We start from the raw sequence: 11984 nt of genomic DNA on the forward strand, positions 1-11984 counted from the left end.
ACTTACGAGATATCTTCACAGGACATGATCTGTACTTCATATCCTAATGATTTTTGGCATAAAAGAAAAGCTGACCCATATTACACTATGTATTTTTGGCTGTTGTTATAATAGTTAAGGGTTTGTGCTCACAACAAATGACAGTTTTGTCATCATTTCCAACCTGTGTTATCTTCCATGAAACACATATTAGAGAGCTGCTCGAGATGATGTCTGAGTGTATTTTCTATCACGTCCAGGCGTATGAGGGCATACTGGAGTTGGTGGAAGCACGAGGACGCTATGATGAATTATGTATTCCCATGTGCATCATCCCTGCCACCATCAGCAACAACGTGCCAGGGACGGACTTCAGTCTGGGCAGCGATACTGCGGTGAACGCAGCGATGGCTGTGAGTACAGCTCACTCTTCCATGATCTTTTAGATTCACTCTGTCTGCATTTTATTAAATCTAAACGTGGCTTGAAAAACGTGACTGGAAAAGACTGTGACTTTGTTACGAAACCCAGTGAACCAGCGTCAGTCATATTTTACTGTCATTGAGATACTTTTTATTAAAATGTTCAAATACTTTTTTTTTTCATACTTTGCCTTCATTTTTGTTTTAGTTAAATTTTAAGTAATTTTTTTGTGTCGTCGTCATTTTATTTGTAGAATATTTCTATATTGTTTTTATTATTTTTATTGCAGTTTTGGTTATTTTTAAGTACATCAAGTTAAACTGATTAGATATGATAAATGTTGCTTTAGTCACTACAGTATCTGAAATAAAGTAAATGTCATTTTCTAAATTAAATTTTATTTCAGTTAGCATTTCTTTAATTTAAAATGTTTATTTTTTATTTTTACTTAATTATCCTGCTACATATTCAACATTTTAGGGCACCGACACATGTTTTTCCAAATACAGGCAGAACAAGTTTTTATAAATATTTTGAATTAGTTTATTTAGTTTTCATTTGACTTTTAATTTATTTATTTTTTTAGAAATTTTCTGTATAGTTTTGTATTCATATTTAATTAATTAATTGATTTTATTTTTAATGTATTTATTTATTTATGTAATTGTAATGTTATTTATTAAAATAACAATTTTAGTTATTTAAGAGCATCAGATTAAACTAAATGAAAATGAGAAATGTTGCCTTGGAAACAAGCTGAAATAATTGTAAAAATTTTATATTTTGTTTAATTTCAGTTAACATTTATTTAATTTCAAATTACATATTTTAAATATTTTTAGTTACCTATAATAACCCTGCTACATAGGCAGCATTTTCCAAAAAAATAGTTAGCATGAATATGATGCTGTCTATGATGCCTTCTTCTGCCTTATGCATGCATCATTTTCAGATCAATCCCACAATGCAATACGACTGAAAAAAAATGCACCCAAAATAACAGACAGAGTCAGAGTAATGGCAATTATAAATGCAAAAACAGTAAATAAAAAACAGACAATATGACTTAATATTTTTATGTATTTTTATTAAATATCAATTTGAAAGATTTTTTTTTTAATTGTAAAAAATATTATTTTTATATGTATTGTATTTGATCAATCAAAGGATTGTTATTAAGACTATTTTACATTTTATTATTCTTGAGTTTGCCATGAAGTTTGCGGATATGGCGTAAAATGATAAATAAATAAACGCATAAATAAAATAGCTCCTGTGTATTTTGCAAAGTCATAGGTTCGGTTCTCAGGGAATGCATGAAGCATTCCTGTATGCTTCATAGTCGCTTTGTACAAATGCATCTGATAAATTTAAAATCTAAATGTACTTTCATGCACATTAGAGTATTACGTTTTGAAGCAAAGCGTTCATCTGTCAAATCTTACTCCCTTTATGAGATTTTGATAAAGATGCAGTTTGTGTTATTCCATTCTCCAGTTATTGATCTGAAGTGTGTCTGTGTTTTATAAAGAGCTGTGATAAGATCAAGCAGTCGGCCACAGGGACCAAGAGGAGGGTCTTTGTGGTGGAGACGATGGGGGGATACTGCGGTTATCTGGCAACCACCACAGGAATCGCCGTCGGTGCGGACGCCGCTTACATTTTTGAGGAGCCATTCACCATTAATGACCTCAAGGTGAATAACATAACATAAGAATAAAAGCTGTTTTTTAGGATATTAAGAAACTTTCTCTCTTTTCTTTTAGACCAATGTGGAGCATTTGACAGAGAAAATGAAGAAGGACATTCAGAGAGGACTGGTGCTGAGGTAAATCTGTCTACCTTTGTTGGTCTGCAACATATTTGTAGGTTTTTAAATTATTGCATCTTTATCTACATCACAGAATTTCCAAGGATCTAAACTACCAGTCAAAATAGGAGTAGACGTGGAATAATTATGCTTTTTTAAGTCTCTTCTGCTCAACAAGGCTGCATTTATTTAATCAAACTAAGGTGAAAATTGTGAAATATTATTATGATTTAAATGAACTGCTTTCTATGGGAATATCTGTTAAACTGTAATTTATTCCTGTGATCACAGCTGTATTTTCAGCATCATTCCTCCAGTCTTCAGTGTCACATGATCTTCAGAAATCATTCTGATAATTGTAACTTTTGACTGGTTGTTAAATTATTATTTTTTATTTAATTCTATAAAACGACTAAGAATTGTATTTGTTGCATCATTGCAATCGCAAAATGAATTACATATTTATATGCAGGTCTAGTCTAGGCATAAAAATAACTTAAATACTATAAATATCTCATGTGGGTTGAGTTGGGGTTAAACCTTTTTTATCCAAAGCAATTTACAGAAACGGAACAAAAGCAATTAGTCTCACAACCATGATGTTGATGTCAGTAATTACATTTTGAATCGGCTTATTAAAATGTATGAATAATGAAACAATTTGTATTTCTTTAAATACTTTTTAAAAGAATAGTTCACACAAAATTTTTAATTTCCTTAAAATTTGCTCAGCCTCAGGCCATCTAAGATGTAGATGAGTTTGTGTCTTCATCGGGTTTTGGAGTAATGTAGCATTGCATCACTTCCTCACCATTGGAGTAAATGGGTGCCGTCAGAATGAGAGTCCTAACATTTGATAAAAGCATCACAATAATCCACAGCACTCCAGTCCATCAGTGAACATCTGGAGAACACAAAAGCTGTGATTGTAAGAAACAAATCCAACATTAAGACGTTTAAAACGTTGTTTGCGGCTAAAATACAAGTCCATAATTATTGTGATGTTTTAATCAGCTGTTTGGACTCTCATTCTGACGGCACCCATTCACTGCAGAGCATCCATCCAATTTTTTTTTTTTTTTTTTTTTTTTTGAACTATTCCTTTATTTTGTGACTTTATGTTTGAGACTGTGCAGCTTATGCTCATGCAGCTTGATGCATGTACAACTGCTCTGTTTACAGGAATGAAAAATGTCATGAGTACTACACCACTGATTTCATCTATAAGCTCTACTCAGCCGAGGGTAAAGGCGTCTTCGACTGCAGGGTCAATGTCCTGGGACACCTGCAGCAGGTACAGACTCATGCTTCATCACTGAACTCATTTGAACAACTTTTGACTCCGATTCCATGATTTCTACTTCATAAAAGCAGCATCCTCACTGAAAGGGAGCAGTGCTCCAGCATCAACCTGTTAATCATTCTCTAAGATCTTCATTTGAAGCACATAACAGACTTAAATTCTCTAGAGGGCTTGGTGATCACGTATTGCTAAACTACATAATAGTCTGATTTCGTTTCATTATATTTTATTTCTTGCAACTAAACCAGTCTTCATAATCATCAGGTATTCAAAAAACGTTAGTGCATCAATGCAAACATGCATTAATTATAAAAGCGTCAGTTTTTGATGTTTGTTTTTCTGATATTAATAGGGTGGAGGACCAACACCCTTTGACAGAAACTATGGCACTAAACTGGGCGTCCGAGCAGTCCAGTGGCTGACTGAGAAGATGGCCGACAATTTTAAACAAGGTGAAAGGATGTTTGCATGTTAAAAACTAAGTAAATCCTTCAGACTTTAAATTCACATCAGGTGACACATTTGATTGTGATGTTCTACAATCACTGTAATTGAGGGGATCAAGTTTACTGTTGTTTTCCTGCTGAAGCCAGTGGGATTTAGTCAGACGACAGAATTAATTACCTGAAACTGTGTTTGTGTCTGTAGGTCGTGTGTTTGCGAACACCTCGGACACAGCCTGTGTGGTCGGCCTGTATAAGAAGGTTTTGACCTTCAGTCCCGTCACTGAACTGAAGGAACAGACGGATTTTGAGTGAGTGACTCTAACAATTTCACACAGAACACACAGTTTGTCACATGCATCTTACATATGCGTGATATAATGTGCAACAACAAACAGAAACAATATCGTTTTAAGGACATACCCACACAGTATAAGTAATATAATATAATAAACTAACAAGAAAGATGTGAAAATAGAATAAAGAAGAGAAAAAAGAATATATAGATATACTGAACTACATAATATAAAAAGTAGATGTACAACTTTTGTTAGATTTTTTACTGTGCATACTACATAGTACTACACATACTACTTGTACAACCAGTTAATATCAACCAATAAGATCATAATTTTCAATTTAAGCAAAGATGTACTCAAATCTGCAGGACCGGGTCATTGTAGCAATATGGACTGTGAAGCTTACCTGATGATAGATCAAAACTCTGAGGTCTGTTCTGGAAGGAGTTATGGTTGACGAACCCAGCTGTATAGAGTAGTAGTGATGAGACGATGGGTTAGCTGGAACCACCTGAAGTTCTGTCTTAGTAAGGTTAAGCTGAAGGCGATGGTCATTCATCCAGCTAGAAATGTCACTCAGACAGGCTGAAATGCACAAAGACATCATGTAGATGAAGAAGAGAAGTGGTCCAAGTACTGAGCCTTGAGGAACCTCGGTAACAAGAAGTTGTGACTTCTTTCTAACTTCACCCCTCCAAGACACCCTGAAGGATCTACTGGAAAGGTAGGACTTCAACCACAGGAGTGCAGTTCCAGAGATGCCCATCTTTCTGAGGGTGGACATGAGAATATGGTGATTAACGGTGTCAAAAGCAACAGACAGATCCAGTAAGATGAGTACCGAGGATTTTGAAGCTGCTCTTGCCAGTCGCAGGGCAGTCTCAGTTGAGTGGCCACTTTTGAAGCCAGATTGGTTGGTGTCCAGGAGGTTTTTCTGTACAAGAAACATAGAGAGTTGGTTAAACACAACTCACTCAAGTGTCTTTGCAATGAATGGATGCAGGGATACCGGTCTGTAGTTTTCAAGAAGCGCTGGATTTAGAGATGGTTTCTTGAGCAGTGGGCTTACCCGAGCCTGTTTAAATGCTGAGGGAAATGTTCCAGAGTGAAGAGAGGTGTTGATAATGTGAGTAAGTGAAGGTATGACTGAAGAAGAGATCGCTTGAAGGAGATGAGTGGGGATAGGATCAAGTGGACAAGTAGTAGGATGATTGGACAGGATAAGTTTGGCGACGTCCGTCTCTGAGAGTGGAGAGAAGGAGGGAGAGTGTGTATTAGTTATTAAGAAGTTATCATTAGTCTGCGGTGTGGAGAATTGGTCACTGATGGCTCTTGTCTTATTTGGGAAGGAAACTGAAAAGTTGTCGGCTGTAAGAATCGATGAAGGAGGAGGTGGAGGCGGATTAAGAAGAGAAGAGAAAGTTTTGAAGAGTGTCCGAGCGTCACAACAGTTGTTAGTTTTGTTGTTGTAGAAGGATGTTTTAGCAGTGAAGACATTTGCAGAGAAGGAAGAGAGAAGAAACTGATACACACTGAGGTCGGTAGAGTTTCTTGATTTATGCCATTTCCTCTCTGCAGCCCTGAGTTTAGAGCGATGTTCACGGAGAACCTCGGACAGCCAGGGGGCAGATGGGGCAGTGCGTGCTGGTCTAGATGACAGTGGGCAAAAGTTGTCCAAGCAAGAGGTTAGGGTGGAGCAAAGAGTGAGCGTAGGTTCCGTCGACAGGTGAACTGCGGTGGAGTGTGTGCCGTTTCAGGAGTAAGTGAAGGGTTTCCCATACAGTGATTTATTTGTCTCATTGATTTTATTGGTCCAAGTCTCACAATATCAAAACTGCCCGCCACAAATAGATTTTCAATAGATTAGATCATTCAATAAACATGAGCACTGCACATTTCAAAATCAAAAACCGGTGCAGGTGTTTTTATATGACTGTATTTCAGAAGGAAACAGACTGTAATTTTCAATTTCATTTTCAATTCATCTTGCATGTAATACTTGATAAGGCAGCGTTTGTGAGGTCAGCGATGCTTTGCAGCTATTACCGGAGAAACCTCTACCTCTCCCGCTCTTAAAGCGCCTCCTGCTGGCAGAAAATTAGTTTGCATATGTATATATGGGGGCAGGGGAGTGCCGCCACAAATAGAGTGTAAGGCTGTGGGAAACACTGAAGTGTTAGGTTAGAAGTTATGTGGAAGTGTAGCAACTAAAGTGTTGTCAATGGAGCACCAGCGCGTGTAGATGAAGTCCAGTTGGTTGCCAGATTTGTGAGTCGCTCTCTTGAGATCAAATGAGGCGAGCAGGGGGTTGAAGTCAGCAGCCTGGGGTTTATCTAGGTGGATGTTGAAGTCACCAAGCAGTACCAGAGGAGTACCATCTTCAGGAAAGTTTGATAGTAACACATTCAACTCCTCCAAGAAGTTTCCCAGTTGACCTGGGGAATGATAAACGACCACAAGGTGGATTTTAACAGGGTGGGTTACAGTAATTGCATGTGATTCAAATGAACCAGTACCTGTAGGTGATGATTGAAGATCAAATTTCCATTAATCTGAGTTAAGGAGACCAGTACCTCCACCCCTCCCCATTGTACGAGGGTTGTGGGAACTTAATATTTAGTAGACCGAAACTGGGGAGTCTCGCGATAGGCAAATGCATAACAAACGCCACTTCAGCACATCTTTACCACAGTAAAAAAACACAGTAAATGAAACAGAGTTTCCCAGCAATGACAACCGCGTGGTAGTCTAATGAGAAAAACAAGGTAAAACACTCACAAACTGCTGTCCTTTTCTGTTGCTCGACTCTTTCTTCTATCAATAAAGCGTTCCTCTCGCCCTCCAGACACCGGATGCCCAAGACGCAGTGGTGGCTGAACTTCAGACTCATGCTGAAGATGCTGGCCAAGTATCAGACACCCTTCCATGAGTATAAGAAGGGAGAGATCAGACACGTGACCCGACGCTCTCTCAGCATAGAATCTGGGTTCTAAAACCACACAATGCTAGCACTATCCTTCTGCTAACACACTAAAATGCCACTCCTCTGTTAAAACGGGTAGACGCCTGATCCTTTAGTGAGTAAAGGAGGCTAAAACTCCAGATCTGTGCCTAAACCTGCTGCATTAGAGGCCTGTATTTGCACCATGTTTACACACTGAACTCATGCAATGTGAAAACTAGATCACTTTGTTTATAATTGAATGGTTTCCTGATAATTTTTAGTTTGCAAATATCATATGTGTGAATTGACCAATGTTCATTTAAATTGTTCTATATTTGGACCATTTCATAAAATCCAGCTTGTGATGTTTCTGGTCAATTGAAATCACATTGTTTCTAACCATATGCTGGGGGCCAGAAGTTTGAAAGGATTAAGATTTTCAATTGTTTTTGAAAGAAGTCTCTTCTGCTTTCCAAGGCTGCATTTATTTGATGAACAATACTGTAAAAAATGTGAAATATTATTAAAGCTCAAATTAAGTGTTCTCTATGTGAATATACAGTCAAATGTAATTTATTTCTGTGATCAAAGCTGAATTTTCAGCATCATTACTCCAGTCTTCAGTGTCAATCATACTTAGAGCATGCTTTTGAATGATAGTCTATCCCAATTTCCGTTTTTAACATTGATAATAATCATAAATGTTTCTTGAGCCCCAAATCAACATATTCAAAATATTTCTGAAGATCATGTGACACTGAAGACTGGAGTAATGATGCTGAAAGTTCAGCTTTGATCACAGAAATAAATTATATTTTGCTATATATTCTTGTAGAAAACAGTTATTTTAATTTCTAATAATATTTCACAATTTTACTGTATTGTGTTTATGCAAAATGGCAATATTTAAAATTATATTGCTGTTCCAAAACAACTAATGCAAAGTACATTTTGAATTTTCTTTCATGGTTCAATTCAACATCAATCCCTTCCAGTGAAAACACTGTGTTATACTTTATACTAAACCTGCTGCTGTTCATAGATAATTCAACAAAAAGCCTATAGAATTCACTGTTATACTTTACCAGCTCTTTATTCAAGCAGTTTTCTGTGAGAGAAATGGTTTGTTAAATGTTTGAACTTGTCTTTTGCATTTGTGAGCTTCAGTAACGTGACTACTTTATTGTGTGCTTATGCAGTGTGATTAGTGTAAAGCAATAGATAATTTTCGTGCAGCATGTTTTACTACTCCAGTATTCAATACTCTATGTTTTACGGACGCCTGAAAGATGTTTACTTGTCAGGAAACTAATGTCACAATGTAGTAATTATAGCTTCATTTTATTTTGCAAAACATAATTTTCTTCTGCTTTTGGGGTGATATATGCCCTGGTGTGGCTGGTTGCATAAACAGTTTAGACTGATTATTTTAAGGCCGCTACATAAACATAGATTGGTTGAACTTGAATGGGAAAAATAAAACAAATTACAGTTTAGCTAACTACTAGTTCAGGCTTTTCCTAAAATACAGCTTTAAAACAGTGGCTGTGCTTTATGCAACTTTTGTGATTTTCACCTTAGAGTATCTTTGGCATATTGGCCTTTTTACATTGTATTACAATAATTCTGAGATTGTCTTTCTGACGTCTGCAGATCTTTAAGTGTGCAGTAAGTTATTCACTTCTGTCAATAAATGTAAGCCATAAAAACTACATGTGAAATGAATGTAATGTTGTAGCCGGATGTCATATTAAAAGGACTGTCCTGTCATTTAAGAAACATATATAATAAAAATATATATTTAAAATACTTTGCTTTGTTGTAAGTAGCTGGAAAACGAATATGCTTTTTTAACTTTAATTAATTAATTGTGTCAAGTGTTGTGTTTTCATTTATGTACATTTAATAAGAAGCACATTCATGAAACTAATATTTATTGAATTTTCTATTAATATAATGCATGTATTTTTGCATAAAAAAGAAGATGAAGTATGATGTGACGTCAAAGAAATCGTTGAGCCATTTTGACAGAAGTGACGAACTGCAAGCTTTGAATGCTTATATCTTCGAAATGCGAATTTTGTCACTGTTTTGGAGCAAACTGACTTATATATAATCTTATGACTAACATATTGATGCTAACACCCCAAAAAAACTTTAATTTTGATTTCATGGGGACTTTAATCTTGTTCAGGCAAAATATATATATTGATGATCCCGGACGAGCCCCCAAATTATGTCACGTCTCTTGATGGTATAGAGGTATGAGGAAGACGTACATAATAAAATATAAACACAACGTTATAATTTTGGTCTCTGTGGAGTACTGGGAGAGACTGACACAAGGACAACTGACATGACAATAAGTGGTACGCTTTAATTACAAAAAGAAATAAACTTATACAAATGAACACACCAACCAACACCTTTCTTACAACTATATACAAAGAAAGATAACACTAATTTGAACAGCCTCGGAGATAAGAAAATGAGCGGTGCAAAATAATCTCCACCATCTAACCAAAAACAAAACCCCCAAAATAAAGTCTTCTGCGTCCAACACGCCATACCTAAAGCTTTGCTAACTAACAAAACTTACACAAGGTTGCACACGCTCCTTCTCTAGTGTGTCTAACAAAGGGTTATTCTACGTGTTTGCTCAATGTAAGTCACGTGACATACTTCCCTTTCCTTTATCTGGTGAAGTTTGTCAGACAAGATGTTTTGTCAAACACAACAAGCGAACCACCACTAATTTAGCAGCTTCAAACAAACACTCCAAGCTCCTCCTCCTCTGTTCTTCATGGGTGTCTTTTATCTTGTGCTCACAAGCTGAGGATAATCATGATGAGCACATTACCAGACCAATCACAGCACCTAAAAACAGAAACAGCAGAGAGCGGGAAACAGGAAGAAACCAATAACAGGGAGAGAAATGCAACCAATAACAAAAGGGAGGGAACAACCAAAGCACGTAACATATACGTGTATATACAGTATTGTTCAAAATAATAGCAGTACAATGTGACTAACCAGAAAAATCAAGGTTTTTAGTATATTTTTTATTGCTACGTGGCAAACAAGTTACCAGTAGGTTCAGTAGATTGTCAGAAAACAAACAAGACCCAGCATTCATGATATGCACGCTCTTAAGGCTGTGCAATTGGGCAATTAGTTGAAAGGGGTGTGTTCAAAAAAATAGCAGTGTCTACCTTTGACTGTACAAACTCAAAACTATTTTGTACAAACATTTTTTTTTTCTGGGATTTAGCAATCCTGTGAATCACTAAACTAATATTTAGTTGTATGACCACAGTTTTTTAAAACTGCTTGACATCTGTGTGGCATGGAGTCAACCAACTTGTGGCACCTCTCAGCTGTTATTCCACTCCATGATTCTTTAACAACATTCCACAATTCATTCACATTTCTTGGTTTTGCTTCAGAAACAGCATTTTTGATATCACCCCACAAGTTCTCAATTGGATTAAGGTCTGGAGATTGGGCTGGCCACTCCATAACATTAATTTTGTTGGTTTGGAACCAAGACTTTGCCCGTTTACTAGTGTGTTTTGGGTCATTGTCTTGTTGAAACAACCATTTCAAGGGCATGTCCTCTTCAGCATAGGGCAACATGACCTCTTCAAGTATTTTAACATATGCAAACTGATCCATGATCCCTGGTATGCGATAAATAGGCCCAACACCATAGTAGGAGAAACATGCCCATATCATGATGCTTGCACCTCCATGCTTCACTGTCTTCACTGTGTACTGTGGCTTGAATTCAGAGTTTGGGGGTCGTCTCACAAACTGCCTGTGGCCCTTGGACCCAAAAAGAACAATTTTACTCTCATCAGTCCACAAAATGTTCCTCCATTTCTCTTTAGGCCAGTTGATGTGTTCTTTGGCAAATTGTAACCTCTTCTGCACATGCCTTTTTTTTAACAGAGGGACTTTGCGGGGGATTCTTGAAAATAGATTAGCTTCACACAGACGTCTTCTAACTGTCACAGTACTTACAGGTAACTCCAGACTGTCTTTGATCATCCTGAAGGTGATCATTGGCTGAGCCTTTGCCATTCTGGTTATTCTTCTATCCATTTTGATGGTTGTCTTCCGTTTTCTTCCACGTCTCTCTGGTTTTGCTCTCCATTTTAAGGCATTGGAGATCATTTTAGCTGAACAGCCTATCATTTTTTGCACCTCTTTATAGGTTTTCCCCTCTCTAATCAACTTTTTAATCAAAGTACGCTGTTCTTCTGAACAATGTCTTGAACGACCCATTTTCCTCAGCTTTCAAATGCATGTTCAACAAGTGTTGGCTTCATCCTTAAATAGGGGCCACCTGATTCACACCTGTTTCTTCACAAAATTGATGACCTCAGTGATTGAATGCCACACTGCTATTTTTTTGAACACACCCCTTTCAACTAATTCAACTAATTGCCCAATTGCACAGCCTTAAGAGCGTGCATATCATGAATGCTGGGTCTCGTTTGTTTTCTGAGAATCTACTGAACCTACTGGTAACTTGTTTGCCACGTAGCAATAAAAAAATATACGAAAAACCTTGATTATTCTGGTTAGTCACATTGTACTGCTATTATTTTGAACAATACTGTATGAAGAGTTCAGATGCAAAAGCCTCTAAGTGCCATCTGAAATTTTCATCTAAAATTAGGATTTTTATCAGGCTCCTATATTTATGTTCAGTTATTCAGAGGTGGGTAGTAACGAGTTACATTTACTCCGTTACATTTACTTGAGTAAGTTTTTGAAA

The 11984-nt window shown here is 36.7% G+C and overlaps 1 protein-coding gene across 2 annotated transcripts in view; it reads left to right on the plus strand.

Annotated features, from left to right (window-relative positions):
* Nucleotides 1–11984, plus strand: part of pfkla (phosphofructokinase, liver a) — a 45930-nt gene that overhangs the window by 25326 nt on the left and 8620 nt on the right. The window contains exons 16-22 of one of the 2 annotated variants that reach the window (XM_052607078.1): nucleotides 240–392; nucleotides 1934–2098; nucleotides 2169–2230; nucleotides 3395–3506; nucleotides 3868–3967; nucleotides 4164–4269; nucleotides 7103–9010. In XM_052607078.1, coding sequence (XP_052463038.1) covers nucleotides 240–392; nucleotides 1934–2098; nucleotides 2169–2230; nucleotides 3395–3506; nucleotides 3868–3967; nucleotides 4164–4269; nucleotides 7103–7250 — 846 coding nt within the window. In that variant the 3' untranslated portion in view covers nucleotides 7251–9010. Of the gene's footprint in view, nucleotides 1–239; nucleotides 393–1933; nucleotides 2099–2168; nucleotides 2231–3394; nucleotides 3507–3867; nucleotides 3968–4163; nucleotides 4270–7102; nucleotides 9011–11984 lie in introns of those variants that run through there. The other variant, XM_052607079.1, reaches the window with a different exon arrangement.

The sequence above is a fragment of the Carassius gibelio genome, chromosome A9, assembly GCF_023724105.1.
Source record: "Carassius gibelio isolate Cgi1373 ecotype wild population from Czech Republic chromosome A9, carGib1.2-hapl.c, whole genome shotgun sequence".
Taxonomy (NCBI): domain Eukaryota; kingdom Metazoa; phylum Chordata; class Actinopteri; order Cypriniformes; family Cyprinidae; genus Carassius; species Carassius gibelio.